At 45.6% G+C, this 15,585-nt stretch overlaps 1 protein-coding gene across 1 annotated transcript; it reads right to left on the reverse strand.

Moving 5' to 3' along the window:
- Positions 1-2,052: 2,052 nt before the first annotated feature.
- LOC106330677 lies at positions 2,053-3,213 on the reverse strand. Its single transcript, XM_013769110.1, has 3 exons — positions 2,731-3,213; positions 2,278-2,616; positions 2,053-2,172 (listed from the first exon to the last, which is right to left on the reverse strand). Exons 1-3 carry the CDS (start codon positions 3,211-3,213, stop codon positions 2,053-2,055), a joined length of 942 nt encoding a protein of 313 aa, XP_013624564.1.
- Between the last annotated feature and the right edge of the window lie 12,372 nt (positions 3,214-15,585).

The raw sequence follows: 15,585 nt of genomic DNA on the forward strand, positions 1-15,585 counted from the left end.
GATCCATTATCTCTTGCTGATGAGCCAGCCACGAAATTCAAGTCTAAGAAACAAAGGCAGATCAAATATCCAAGATAACAATCCATTATCTCTTGCTGATGAGCCAGCCACGAAATTCAAGTCTAAGAAACCAAGGGAGCAATTGTTTGCTTGGTTTATTCTGAACCAGAGCTAAACCAGTTCGAAAATCAAATCAAGGATTCAGCCCAACCTAGTTTTCCTAAGTTGTTTCTTATTTCTGCAATTTAGGACTTTTCGTTTTCCTTCTTCTTCTCTACTTAAACTCTTTTTGTTTCAGAACAAAACATTCACCATTTTATAAAAATCTCTCTAAATTTGTGAATCCTTTGTTCATCTTTGAACATCGATTGCTAGGAGTTCATTCTCTGCAAGCAAAACCTGTCTTTGATTGAAATCAGAGTTCATTCTCTTGATCAAAGACACATCTAAACAAGATCTGATCAATCCATAGATCATTTCTGAAGATCATCCCATCAAATCATCTACCACCACCGAAATCATCCTATATCTCTCTCAAATCATCAGATCATCCTTCAAAAGAATCAGGGACAAAAGGATCTCATCATAAGGGATTCATCACTTCGGGTTGCGATTCTTCCAGGGTGGCTGGAGATTGAAGCACGAGCAAGGGGATGCTCATATAGCTATTTGTTTTGAGGGCGGACCCTAGATTAGCCACAGCATCGGCTTGCGAGTTCTGCTCCCGAGGGATTTGTGTGAGCTTACAGCTCTTGATTTTCTTGATGAGGCGTTGGGCGACCGCCAGGTACTGTATCATGCTGTCGTTCTTTGCTTGATATTCTCCTTGCACCTGGTTGATTATGAGCTGGGAGTTGCTGAAAACCTGGATGTTCTCTGCACCCAATTGATGGACGAGTGTCAGCCCTGCGATTAGGGCCTCGTACTCGCTCTCATTGTTGGATTCCTTAAAGTTGCACCTTACGGCTCTTGAGGCTGTGTTTCCTGTTGGCGAGGTAAGCACTATTCTTTCCCTGCTCCTCTAACATTGCTGGACCCATCTACGTGTAGGACCCATTCTCCTTCTTCTTTTGTCTCACTTCGGAGGCGTACTTCTTGCTTCAGAGCTGGGAGCATGGTAAGAGAGAATTCAGCCACAAAGTCCGCCATGACCTGTGACTTTATAGCTGTAGCTGGTCGAAAAATTACATCATATTCCCCTAATTCTACAGCCATTTCGCTAGGCGTCCGGAGATTTCAGGCTTGTGGAGGACCAATTTTATAGGGAAGGAAGTGACGACCACGATTGGGTGAGCCTAGAAATAGGGCCGTAGCTTGCGGCAGCGACTATCAAGGCTAAGGACAGTTTCTCTAGATGGCTATAACGTGTGTCTACGTCCAGGAGGGCCTTACTCACATAGTAGATTGGTAGCTGCTTGCTCATTTCCTTGCGTACTAGGACGACACTTACAGCATGTTCCGAGACTGCTAGATATAGCAGCAAGACCTCGCTGAGCAGTGCCTTGGATAGGAGAGGAGGAGTGGTTAAGTATGCCTTGGTTCATGGACAGCAGATTCACACTCTTCCGTCCACTGGAAAACCTTTGGGTTCTTGAGGGTTACGAAAAAGGCATGACACTTCTCGGAGAGCCTGGAGATGAACCTGCTCAAGGCTGCCATTCTTCCCGTTAGCTTTTGGACTTCTTTGACGTTCCTCGGGGAAGGGATCAAGTGAATGGCCCTGATTTGCTCTGGATTAGGTTTGATGCCCCGATGGGTCACGATATATCCGAGAAATTTCCCGGAACTGACAGCGAATGAGCATTTAGCTGGATTGAGCTTCATGTTGTACTTTCGGAGAGTGGAGAAGGCTTGCTGCATATGAGATATGTGGTCTTCGGCCTCCAGAGACTTGACCAGCATGTCATCGATGTAGACCTCCATGGTCCGCCCAATCTGATCGGCGAACATCATGTTTACCAGCCTTTGATAGGTCGACCCGACATTCTTTAGGCCAAAAGGCATGACTTTGTAGCAGTAGATCCCTCTGAATGTCATGAAAGATGTCCATTCTTAGTCTTCTGGATGCATGAGTATCTGCATATAGCCGGAGAATGCGTCCATGAAACTCATCAGCTGATGCCCGGTTGTGGCGTCGACCAGCTTGTCGATATTGGGCAGAGGGAAGGGGTCCTTTGGGCATGACTTGTTAAGGTCAGTGAAGTCTATGGAGACTCTCCACTTCCCATTCTTCTTCTTGACTACGACTACGTTAGCTAGCAACTCCGGGTACTATACCTCGCGAATGAACCATGCGTCGAGCAGGCTTTTGACTTCGTCGTTGATGATTGCATCCCTTTCGGGGGCAAACTTCCTCCTCTTTTGTTTGACGGGCTGATGTAGGGGGTCTACTTGCAGCTTGTGCATGATGATCTCCGGATCAATCCTAGACATGTCTGCGTGGGACCACGCGAAGCAATCGGAGTTAGACCTGAGGAAGTCTATTAATATCCTTCTTTGTCCCTCAGTTAGCTTGGAACCGACCTTGAGGTGTCGGGTCTGGTCCCCTTCGATCAATGGCACGTCGTCCATCTCTTCAACCTCCAGTTCCTCGGTGTGTCGAGCCGTGGGTTTGCTCTGTAATTGCTATAAGACCTTGGTCTTTCCCTTCAGAGTGGTCTGGTAGCAGGAGCGGGAGTTCTCTTGATCTCCTATGATTGCTCTTATGCCCCAGGGCGTCAGGAATTTTACCATCTGGTGAAGAGTCGAAGGGACGGCTCCCATGTCATGAATCCAGAGCCGTCCCAGGATCATGTTGTAAGATGATTCACAGTCAACGACGAGGAACTTGGTCGACATGTTAATCCCTTCAGCATACACTGGGAGGACTTCTCTGCTTAATCCTATGAGTGAGGCTATTCTCCGTGTTAGAGCCCTTTCCTCCAGTCCTAGATCCTGATATGCGGCTTGGAAGATGATGTTGCTGGAGCTTCCATTGTCTACCAATATCCTCTTCACCAGGCAATTTGCTACAGTGAGCAATATGACCAGGGCGTCATGATGTGGGGCTAGGACCTTTTCTTGCTCCTTGGCCGTGAAAATTATTTCGTCCGTACCCAGGAGCAGGCGTTTTGGCTTGGCTGCCTCTAGGCCTTGCTTGGCGTTCCAGGTTCTCTTCTTCGCGGCCGCATGGCTTATTCCGCTGACTTCCGAGCCTCCTGATATCACATGCATCACTCGGTCATGTCGAGGTGGCGAGGCAGAAGCAACTTCAGTGGGCTTCCCCGACTTCTTTGTATAGATGGCTTTTGGGCTTCTCGAAAAGTAAATCCCGGAGGTGTCCTTTCTTGAGCTGTTCGTTGACCTCGATCCTTATTGCGATGCAGTCCTCCGTTTTATGATTGTGGTTGCGGTGGAAGTCGCACCAAAGACCAGGGTTCCTGAAAGAATCGGGTGCTTTCATCTTCTAAGGCCACTTGACTTGTTGGCCCATCTGCCTCAGAACATTGACCAGCTCCGTCTTTGAAATATAGAGGTGAGAGATGTCTGGCCACATGGACACTGCCATCCCTTCTGCCTTCTCGATCGGCCGGTTCTGGTTTCTGCCCTGGCTTCTATTCCCGGAATCCTTTGTTGGTCTTGGAGAGGGTCTCTCGTCTCGCTCATTTCGGTCTGGCTTGACCGCCTTAGGGTATTTATTATGTTGCGCCTTAGCACGACTGGCGACATCTTCTTCCCATTTTACATGTTCCCAGGCTCGGGATAGACATCTTCCATGGCCTTGCACTGGTATTTGGCTAGCTCCTTATAGAGGTCCCCGTCGGGGAGCAAGCCTCTCTTGAAGGCAGAGATTGCAGTAGGGATGTTACATTCGGGAATGCCCACCTTCTCTTGCTTGAAACGGGCTATGTAGCCTAGCAAAGGTTCAGCTCGATGCTGGAGGATTTCGTATAGACCATCCAAGGTTTTCTCCAGGTCTCTGCTACTAGCGAATTTCTCCACGAACTTGTTGCTAAGGGTCGCAAAGGAGGATATGGAACTGGAGGGTATGTTGATGTACCATTGCAAGCGGGTCCGATCAGGGTTAAGCCCAATTCCCTTGCACAAAGTAGCTTCGCGCGACTCCTTTGGGAGTGCTACAGTAATCATCCTCTGTCTGTACTGGGCGATATGGTCATCTGGATCATTGGTACCATCATATGCCTTCATGCTAGGAGAAGTGACTTTCCTTGGCATCTCGATCAGGGTGATCTCCTCCGTGAAAGGAGTATCGGCGTAGGAGTCGAGGTTACTTTTACGGATCGGGGGAGCTACCCCGGGGAGCCTTTCCACCATGGATTGCTGGGCGTCGAGCCTCTTGGAAAACATCTTCTCCAGATAGGCGGTCATAGGAGACGTCGTTTTCGTTACTCCCATGGGTTGTTCCTTACCGGATTCCGACTCGGATTCACTGTCTTCCACGTCGTAGGTCTGGGTATCTTTAGCCTTCTCGTGCGCTGCTCCGTCTCCCTGCAAAGTCGTAGGCGGGAAGAGTCGCGTCTCCTCCGGAGTTAGGTGTCTCCAGAGTCGGCATGGGACGGATCTGAGTCTGAAAGCGGCGCTTCTTGTTGCTTTTCGCGTTGAGGGCTTGAATTTTGTCTCGGAGGGAAAGGTTCCCGATTCGAGCTTGTTGAGCTTCTCGGCGCTCTGCTCCAATCGCTGGGAATGTTCGTCGAGCTTCTCCTTCAAGTTCTAGACTTCTGAGGAGAGCTCGGGATTCTGTACGACCTCTTCTCGAGCCCTATGCAGCTCGGTTACTTTTGAGCGTGGCTTCTCTTTGGGTAGCTTCGGGTAGCTCATTCTGCTCATCCACCGCCATTATCACATAGTTTAGATTACTCTCCTCCTTCTAGAGCCAAACTGTTAGGGGATTTTTGTGTAGGATCTTTGTGCGGAACGATGGATAAGCCTGGTCTTTTGTGAGATTTACAGAGAAATTGACTTGAAGAGACGTTTTATTTAGATCAAAGAGCTGGAACTACAAAGTATTCATAGAACCCTAGTTCTAGCCGCCTATCTCTAGTCTCTAAGTCTTGAAGAAGTCGATCCCTTGTTCTAGGGTTTGGGCTCCCCATATATAGTCGTCTGCAGGTCGGTCTTGGTCGGCCAATAGGGTTAAACCCTTCCATATTCAGAAATATGGAAGGATCCTCTTATTGGAATATTTCCATTTTCTGAAGGAAGGGGGTGGTCCTTGGGACCGGACCCGGAGTGCTTCCCAGCCGGGACCCAGGGCGTCTCCTAGTGGGGACCCGGAGGCCGGTGTCTTGCCTGGGGTCTGGAGGAATTCAATACCTGAGTATTTTTCCCCAATACCAAGCAACCCCGAATAATCGTACACACTTACACGAACAGCAGAATACACTACCCTGCTTCTAGGGGAAACTATCGAACTACGCCATGACTTGATCCCTTGCCGAGGGTACGTAGGCAACTCACAACACGAGTTCAGTAACCCACCAACAATAAACTTCGAAAGATATATCGCGACCCAGTCCGATGAACACTCGGAGTACGCTAGCACGATAACATCGACCATGAACTAAAAATTAGGCGACCATCTCTGTTCTAAATTTGTACCGTACTGACACTTTAAATAAAAATCCAAGTTTGGTTCATAAAACATCTTACTCATAAGATATCACATCTCCAGAAAAGGTTCCTCGAACTCGAAACGACTAGCTGCAAACCGATACCTTGATAAAGTCTCCGGGCACAGTTAGTCCAGCCAGAAATACGGAAAATCGTACTAACAAAATCTTTTGTTATACCAAACATGCGTTGATAAAGTATCTACTAAAACTCGTTCTCCGGCCTCAAAAGACCGGCCCAAATCTCAAAAGGATAAATAACGAGACAACTCAAAAACTCCCAGTTCTCTTTCTTTATTGAAATAATAATGCAACAAAAAACAGAAGGGAAAAACAAAGCCAAACCATGAATCCCTAAAAAACTATTCCTCGACGCCGAATTCGCCATCCTCAAACTGACCTCATGCGCGCTTCGCCGCGTCACCTGATTCATTCATCTCAGAAGAAAGTTCCTTCGCAAAGAACTCATCTAGTAAATCTTTTGAGATCTGGGGAAGATCTAACTTCCCAACAGAAAAATCTGACACCACCATCACGTCAAGCTCAGCCCCGAGCTCGACCTCTTTTGCTCGAAGACGCAACGACTCATCCGAAGTCAGCAGATCATTGTTCATTATCTCCTTGAGAAGATCAATATTAGCCATAACCTCTTTAAGACGGGATTCATAGTCAGTTGCGGCCATCTTCTTTTCCCACTTCTCTTTCAAGGACATTAACACATCTAAATAATTGTCTGCCAAAGCCTTCTAGGCATCATAGGTCGCACGACGGAGGTCGGCGGTATACTTACTCGCAGAAGACTTGATCTGCGCCTCCAAAAAAGAAACTTGCTCAAGTGCCAACTTCCTCTCGTCGTCGTGAGAAGCGGCCTGATTTCCCAATTTCTCGGCAGCAATCAGCTGAGCATCATTAGTACGCTCTCGATCTTGAGCCATCTTCAAACTAAACTTTAGCTCCTGGACCACTTTCTTGATCTCATAGAGATCATCTGAACGAGGAACATCTTGCAGGCGTTTCTCCAGGTTGCTGCGGACTCATTATTAGCTTCCATGGCCTGAAACACGACAAGACAATACGAAAGCAAAAGAATTGAAAGTTCGGCATAGTCAATACTAAAAATCCGACTTTGGCGTACGCAACAGCCATCTTAACGTAGGCATAACGGCCCGTCATATTTCACAAAGAAGGGAGCGGACACCCAGCCAGCTTGAAATGTCTGAACAAATGAGCAACACTATCTGGATCCTCCGTAATCGGACAATCCTTGGAATGAGAAAACTGCTAGTTAAACGGCTTTGCAACAGTACTATTCGAGTTCGTACAAACCACCACCGTCGGGAGCACGAGGAAGTCGAATCTCCTCACGAAAAACCTCTGTGAGTGCTTCACTCACGTCACCAGAACGAATTCGTTCCATGCCAACATTCCCGTTCCGGTTTTGAACCCTTTCAGAATCACGAGAATTCATCCTTCTCGACGACATATCAGCAAGGAGAAGAGAAAGTATTTTTCGAAACGTAAAGTCAATACCGAACGGAACGAAGCCTTATAAAGACGATGGCACCACAGGATCCCAACAGTAAAAAGGAATAAAATCTCGAAAAACCAGAGAAGAAGATATTCTGAAAACCCGTGATTACCCATTCAAAATATTCAAAAAAAAAAGAACAACACGAAAGCCGAAGTCATAAAAAAAACACATCAAGGGTCACACAGATCCGGTACAGAAGTGAGAAAAGGCAGAACGTAAAAGAAAAGAAAATTACCTAAGAACTAGTTTCTTCACTAGCAGACGATCTCACAGCTTCGTCATCAAAGTCCGAATCCTCGGAGACTTGAGGAAGGTCAAGACCTGAGACAGACAAGTCCGGGACGGTAGCCAAACTAACAATGGCTTCACAGTCTTTCTCCATTTCCTTCAGACGAACGATCTCGTCATCTACAACTAGCCCCTCCTCTTTAATCTCGTTCAGCAGGTCAAGATTAGCAACTACCTCGTGAAACTGAATCTCAGCAGACACTTTTTTTTTTCTTATCAACCCATCTCTTCTCCAAAGAAGCAAGAACTCCTTATAGCCATTAGCGATCTCACGACAAGCAATGCGAGAACCCCTACTGACGTCTCGATCACGATTGGCCTAAAGTTCCACAGCCTTGGTCCTAAGGGTAGCGACCTCAGTCTCAAAGATTGTCCTTTCTTGACGAGCCCTTTTCCACTCGTCCTTCAGGAGCATCGCCTCCCCGGTTTTCTTTCTGGCCTCTTCTTTGGCGATCCGAAGCTCATCCGTAAGCCTACATACCACGGACTTTCCCTTCTCCACCTCGCTCTCACTACGAAGAGCATGTTTGCGATCCTCCATCGTCACATCGAACTCGTTAAAAGCTTCCATAACCTGGAAAAGGAAAACCCCGAAATTAGAACCTAAATGCTTTCGAAAAGTGTAGGACTATCGAAACAAACCTTGGAGCTCGCGACGACTACTTTGGTATAAGCCTCCTCCTCGCCTAGAGAGATAAGATACGGAGGACGACAGTCTGTAGACCTCGTACGCCGAGCAAGGGAAACCAGATCATCATGGGTCACGGATAGGGGACCATCACCTTCGAGAACAAGCTTCCACCTCTTTGGTTCTCGTTCAGAACGAGAGGGCCTAGGCGTAGCAACGTTCGACGATCGACGTCTCTTGCGGCTTGCAGCGACAGAGTCATCCTGCGAGCCAGGACTCAAGGAAACAGGGGATCGCCGCACTCTGTAGGCACTCTCATCATCGGAGTCCGGAATCGGGATTAGAGGTAGTCCACCAATGACCTTGCCCACCGATGCCGACCTGGAGGTACGAAACGACGACCTACTCGAGAGCTGTCTTTCCAACCTATGAGAAGAGGGAAGATGGCTGGAAGGAGTCGCTACATCTTCCTGAGAATAGTCCACTTCATCCTCAGAAGTGTCTGTGGTCGCCGGGGCGATGCCCACTCCATATGGCATCAGGAAGGCAGCTCGAATCCGAGACTGATCGAAATACGACCAATCCAAGCGACCTCTCCTAAGAACGACGATCAAACCACGGAGATCGTTGGACATCAAAGATTTGCCATAATGGACTAGAACGAGCGAAAACAACGAAAGATCAATCAAAAACTCTCAACAAATACGAAATAAAAGAAGCGAAAGCACCAAGAATGAGGAATTCACCTATGTCCTCGGCCCAGTTACGAGGAAGTTTTGAGAAATCGAAATTTCCCACAGACGCTCGATCGACCTTAAAGACAAAAAACTCCTCTCGCTAATTCTGACCACGATGCGGGACGCCTTGTATGATCTGACGTCCTGGACGAGGAAACATAAGAAAAGTCCCAGGATTCTGGTTGTTTCGCTTCATCAAGCACAAGTGACGAAGCATGTCAAGACCGAACTATAGGCCCTCCTCACGAGCCTTGACCAAGAGAGCCAGAAGAAGCCTCAGGAAGTTAGGGCACATCTGAGTAAGCGACAGACCCTGCTCCGCTAATATGTCAAGGATAGGCTCAAGGATTTGGAAAAAAAGGCCGCAGGTCTCAAAGAAAGAAAGATACGCCCCGCAATATCCATCTCGAACAGTTTCCAGAGACTCGGACGTAGAAGCCAAGTCGAGAACAATGGCCCTATTGACGCAATGGACCGAGGAAGAAAAATGACAAAAACTAAGATAGGGGAGGAACCTTTAGTGTTTTTAAAGGCCTCCAAAACTCTAACGGCTCTATCGCTAGAATTGAGAGGAGTAATGATTCGCCCTAAGGCGGCGCATATAGCCGTTACACCTAAGAGCAAGAAAGCGCGTGAAGCAACGTACGAAATTCAGACTAAGTAAACCATCTCTTCTCTATTTGTCCGAAGACAGGAGATTGTGGGACAAATGTTGGACCCAATTTCGGTCAGACTTCGATTGAGCCAGAATAAGTTGGGCCATGCGACCTGCGACAACGACTAATCCGTGCTAATGAGTTCGGATCAATTTGAGAGAAATCTGAGGTCGTCCGATTATAAAAGGAGAACGTGGGGGAAGAAAGAAGACCACGGCAAAAACCCTAGAGAGAGCTTAACACACACACACATCAACCTCATTTTCACTTCGCTTTAAATCCTTTCTTTTACCGATCTCATTTGTAATATTGGATCTCGTTTCACTTAATGTATTGAGTCTTATTCATCAATAAAATCCATCTTTGCCTACCAGAATCTGATTACATCGTTGTGTTTTAATTGCCCACATCGTCTTCTCTTCCCCAGATTTAACTTTCAATCACTACTAAATACTTAGTGTAGATTTTAGGATCTACAGCGATGAGGGACTCATATTCTGCTTCGTTATTTTAGGGGTTGAAATCTAATCGAAGGACTGTGCGATTACCTCCCAGGTTGGGGATGTGAGTTGGATCGGGATCCCGGACCCTTCCTTCGATGATGGTCCATCGACGTGGAGTTTCCATTGTCAGTCTGCCTTTCGTGGTCTTTGTTCAAGGAGAACCATTCTATGATGAAGTTGGCTAACACATGTGTGTTTGAGCTTGCGCGAGGTTTATACTCGATGTCATATTCGCTTAGTTCGATAACCCATTTGCATAATCTTTCTGATTGGCTGGGACTGTGTAATACTGTCTGCATGGGTTGAAATGTCATGACCACAATCTTGTGAGATTGGAAATACGGCCAGAGTTTTTGTGCAGCCATGACAACTGCGGGTGCCAACTTTTCCATCATTGGGTATCTCGTTTCAGCGTTGATTAGCGACCTGCTCACGTAATATATCAGTTTCTGCTCGTTATTTTCTTTTTGAATCAGGACTCTGCAGACCCAGCTCGAGGTCGCCAAGTAGATGTAGAGTGTTTTGCCTTCGAGGGGTCTTGATAATATCATAGGTTCGCTGATATATTGCCTTCAGTTGTTTTAAGGCGGTGTCGCATTTGTCATTTCACTTGAACTTTTTGTTCTCATTCAAGAGTTGATAAAATGGGAAGCATTTATCGGTTGATCCTAAAATAAAGTGATTCAGTGCGACTGTTTTTCCGGTGAGTCTTTGGACTTTGCGGGTTGATCTTGGAGAAGGCGTATCGATGACGGCTGCGATTTGTTTTTAAATTTCTTTGATTCCTCTTTCTGTTACGAGATATCTAAGGAATTCAGTCGGGTTTAGTTTCATCCCAAACTTATTCAAGATGTTAAAACACTCTTGCAACTGGGCTATGTGATTGCCGGCCTAAGATGATTTTATGAACATATCATCGATGTATATTTTCATGGTCTTTCCAATCTTTTTGGATAACATATGGTTCATGAGCCGTTGGCAGGTGGCCCGGCGTTTTAGAGGCCAAAAGGCATAATTTTATAACAGTAGGTTCCACAATCTGTGATAAAGCTTTTTTTTCTGGTCGTCTGGATTCATCGAAATTTTATTGTATCTGGAGAAAGCGTCCATAAATGACAATATCGTGTGTCCAACAGTAGCCTCCACCAGCCGGTCTATGTGTGTCAATTAGAAACTATCTTTCGAACAAGTTTGTTTAGGTCAGCAAAGTCTATGCATTCTCTTCATTTTCGTTTTTCTTTTTAACACCACGGAATTGGCTAGCCAATCAGGATATATCAATTCCCTTATCAATCCAATATTTAGGAGCTTATCGACCTCATCGTTGACTGCTTTGGCTCGCTCGGTCCCATTTTTCGTCATTTTTGCTTTATGGGTTTAAATGTCGGATCGACGTTTAGTTTGTGGGAGGTTACTTTGATGTCGATTCTCGGCATATCTTCTGCCAACTACGCGAATGTGTCGAGGTTCAGTTTACAAACAGAGGAGTCATTCTTGATTTTGGGGGAGAGATCATTTTCAATGCTAACACATCTTTCAAGGAAGCTGATATACCATGGATTTGACCCATTTTTACCCATGGTATATAAGTATTTTACTATCTATATACTATATATTTTATCCTATTAGGTATGTTTTCAGTTTCAGAAGTATCTTGGAGAAAAGTGATGATTATGGAGAACTTAAGAGCTTAAATGAGATTTCATCCGGGCTGACCATTAGAGGTCGATACGAAGAACAAACAATCGATCGATGCACATGCAGTGCCGTCGATCGATACAGAAGAGAAGCCTCGACGATTGAAGATTATGATCGATCGATGTACATCCTGTACCATCGATCGAGCACGACTTGGTTCCAGCCGACTTTAAACCTAAGGCTTCACCAAATTACAAGATTACCCCTGACGAGTTTTTAACCTAATAGTTATATACTTGCCTAAGTGTTAGGAGGCAAGAGAGCTTTTTGGCCACCTTTGTATTCTTATTTTCAGAAGAGAGTTTTAGGAGAGAAGATCATAGAGAGATTTGTGATTGGAACTCCATTGATTCATCTATTCTATTCTATGCAGTTTTTATCTATATTTTGTGTCATGAATTGCTTAGCTATGTCTGAGTAGTTTAATTGTTAGATTCAGGGTACAAATAAGTTAGAGGGATTAGCCCCAACTATAGAATTGCTAAGTTGTGGTATTCATTGATTGATTGTTCTTAATGCTTGTTCTAGATTAGCTAACTAGAATATTGAACCTAGGAATCTGCATGAGTCAAGCATCCTTGACCATCCAGTCCTGAATCTAATCTGTCATACAAGGACTGCTAGAAAAGGCTAACCGCTGAACTAGACAGCTAGTGAGCATTATCAACCTGCGTCTAGGGCTTAACTAGAAGCATCGATCGATATTGTCTTCTGGCAATCGATCAATATTTGTGAAAGGTGTATCGATCGATATCCCTATAGGACCATCAATCGACACTTTCTTGTGATCAACAGACGACAGTTGAGATCCAAGATCTAGTAAGTTAACCAGTGAAACATTGCCATCGCCGATCACTGTGTTTAAGGGGTTGAGCTCTAATATATCATGCATGCAACTGATAGGCATCTATAGGATTATAATCTCCAACACCTGAATAGACTCCCTGCATCTAATACCTTTCCAATAAGTTACACCCCAATCATCTTGTTAGTCGAGCAATAGACTTGCTCAATTAAGATTGCTATTTACTTATAAACCATAAAACAACAAACACTTAGAATTAATAAATTACTAGATTTAATAGGTTCCCTAGCTCCTTGTGGATTCGATCCCTAAGTACTACAATTGAACCCCTTATTTGAGAGAGTAATTCACCCCTTAGGGTAATATGAGTGGTATCAAATTTGGCGCCGTTGCCGGGGAGCTTTGATCACCATTAGATTTAGTGTTATTAATTCTTTTCTTTTCTCTACCCCCATTCTGACACAAAAAAAAATTTCTTGTCTTTTCAGGTACATGCCCAGCAGTACAAGAAGCAACAAGGAAACACACCTGCAATTCTCAGATGATCCTGCTCACTTGGAACGCTCGATCCGCAAAGACCAACGTTCCACGTCGCTTGACGCAGCAGCTTTCACATCGACCGATACTCGCACCCAACCGTCGACCGACACTCGACCTTCAACGTCAACCGATCTACATCGTTCGACATCGATCGATTCTGCACCGCCTACATCGATCGATTCTGCACCGCCTACATCGATCGATCCTCAGTCGCGAAACATGATTGCGATTGTTATTCTCAGACAGGATTAGAATGGAAACCTGTATGACCAGGATGGTCATCTGCGTAATGCAACTGGTCAGAAACTAGACGCTCAGGAGAATGTAATCCTTGATGCTGATGCTACAGGAGCTGCCAACCTGTAGAAGAGGCTGCTCAACCAAAGGCACTGGCTGACTACAATCGTCCAGACGAGTACTACGCCAACAGATCAGCTATCCGATTTCCAGAGATTCAGAAGCAGAACTTCGAGCTGAAGCCTCAGTACTACACACTTGTGTCGCAGCTACCCTACTCTGGGTTACCGCCCGAGCATCCTATGGACCATCATGAGAGGTTCGAGGATCTTATCGCTGCTATTCGTATGGATGGAGTCCCTGAGGACTACCTATTGTGCAAGCTCTTCAAGTATACTCTGACTGGAGAAGCGATGCACTATCTTAAGCAGCTACCCACAAGATCTCTAACATCCTGGGCCGACATCAAGAATGCTTTCTTGAGAAACTTCTTCGATGAGGCACGCGCTGAAAACTTGAGGAGGAAAATCGCTACCTTTGCGCATGAGACTGGAGAGACTTTCAAAGATGCGTGGATCAGATTCAAGTTCTTCCAGCGAGACTGTCCACACCACGGATTCAATGAAGTGCAACTGATGAGCACTTTCTTCAGAGGTATCGCCTTGAGGTATCAGATGGCTCTTGATACAGTTAGCGAGGGAAACTTCAACACCAGGAATCCGGTGGAAGCTATGAGACTGATTGAAAATCTAGCAAACAGCAGCAACACCAAGAACACTGACTTTGAAAGGAAGAAGTCTGTTACATCTCTAGGGAAGGGGCAGATGGACGAAGTTAGAGCAAAGTTAGATGTAGTTCATGAGCTTCTTAGGAAGAAGGTCTGCTCAGCTGAAGAAGAAGAGGTTGTAGACAAAACAGCAGCAACACCAAGAACACTGACTTTGAAAGGAAGAAGTCTGTTACATCTCTAGGGAAGGGGCAGATGGACGAAGTTAGAGCAAAGTTAGATGTAGTTCATGAGCTTCTTAGGAAGAAGGTCTGCTCAGCTGAAGAAGAAGAGGTTGTAGACAATGAAGGAGAAGAAGATGTGAACTACATTGGAGGTACTGGATTTCAGAGGTGTGGAAACCAGGGTGGAAACAGAAACTACTTTGGCAATGGTCAGAGGAGTAACCAGAGTTCACAGTTCCAGAAACCTTTCAGCAACAACAGCAGAGGCTATGGAAACTCATACTACCAGAATCCACCACCACAGACTCAGGAAAGCAAGATTGAAGCAATGCTTGACAGAGTTCTGGAAGGACAGCAACAACTCACTGCGGATTTCAATGGGAAGATAGATTCCGCCTACAACAGTCTGAACACAAGAATTGAGACCTTAGGGACTCAAGTAAGGAAGCTTGAAATGCAAGTGGCTCAGACTAGAGACACTTTAAAGAGGCAAGAAGCCTTGGCTAGAGAGGTAGGAGTTGAGAAAGCAAAACACCACGTGAATGCCATCCTAGATGATGATTTCTGGCAAGTGGTGAAGCATGAGAAGCTTGGAGAAGGAGATTTTGAAGTTGAAAGCTCCATGAGCTTCGGCGGATCACAATGGTGTCGACCGATGTCAATGGATGCACATCGATCGACAGACCAGGACGAAGATCGATCGACGGATTACTCTAGACATCGATTGACGTCATTTGCTGAATCGACTGCGGAGTGTAGTGCAGTTTGAATCATGACTCATGAGGAATTCGCAGAAAAACATCCTCACCCACGGAGAAGATTCCTAAGAACCTTAAGCGGGGAGCTAATGAGAAGGAGATAGATGGTTTCCCTAAGAGAGTCCTCATAATCCCAAGGGAGAAACATTTTGATGAAGTTTACTACACACACCGGTTGTGGATGTTCTTCATGGAGACTAAGGACACTGAGGAGGACATTAGGAGAATGTTTCATTACATAAGGGAAAGGATGAAACTAAGGATCACATTGAAGAAGAAGAGTGATCCTGGGAAGTTTGCAATACCATGTATGGTAAAAGGTATTGAATTTCCCCATGCACTCTGTGACACAGGAGCATCAGTAAGTATTCTACCTAAGGTTATGGCAGACCAGCTGGGTCTGAAAATAGAGCCTTCATCAGAATCTTTCACCTTCGTGGATCTTTCCGAAAGGAGCTCAGGAGGCATCATAAGAGACCTTGAGGTACAGATTGGTAATGCCGTTGTCCCAGTAGATTTTCATGTCCGGGACGTCAAGCTTAACTGGAACCCTTCACTTCTGCTTGGAAGAGCTTTCCTGGCTACAGTAGGAGCTGTATGTGACATGAACACCAACAGATTGTGTCTGACACTGATAGATCCAT

This window comes from Brassica oleracea, chromosome C3, assembly GCF_000695525.1.
Source record: "Brassica oleracea var. oleracea cultivar TO1000 chromosome C3, BOL, whole genome shotgun sequence".
Classification (NCBI taxonomy): Eukaryota; Viridiplantae; Streptophyta; class Magnoliopsida; order Brassicales; family Brassicaceae; genus Brassica; species Brassica oleracea.

Excerpts from the sequence above, each read along its gene's own strand:
- LOC106330677 (XM_013769110.1), bottom strand. The coding sequence starts at position 3,213 with ATGCATGTGATATCAGGAGGCTCGGAAGTCAGCGGAATAAGCCATGCG. Across the intron at positions 2,617-2,730 it reads CTTCGACTCTTCACCAGATG|AGCAAACCCACGGCTCGACA; the intron begins GTAAAATTCCTG and ends TAGCAATTACAG. Across the intron at positions 2,173-2,277 it reads ACGCATGGTTCATTCGCGAG|GACCCCTTCCCTCTGCCCAA; the intron begins GTATAGTACCCG and ends TCATGCCCAAAG.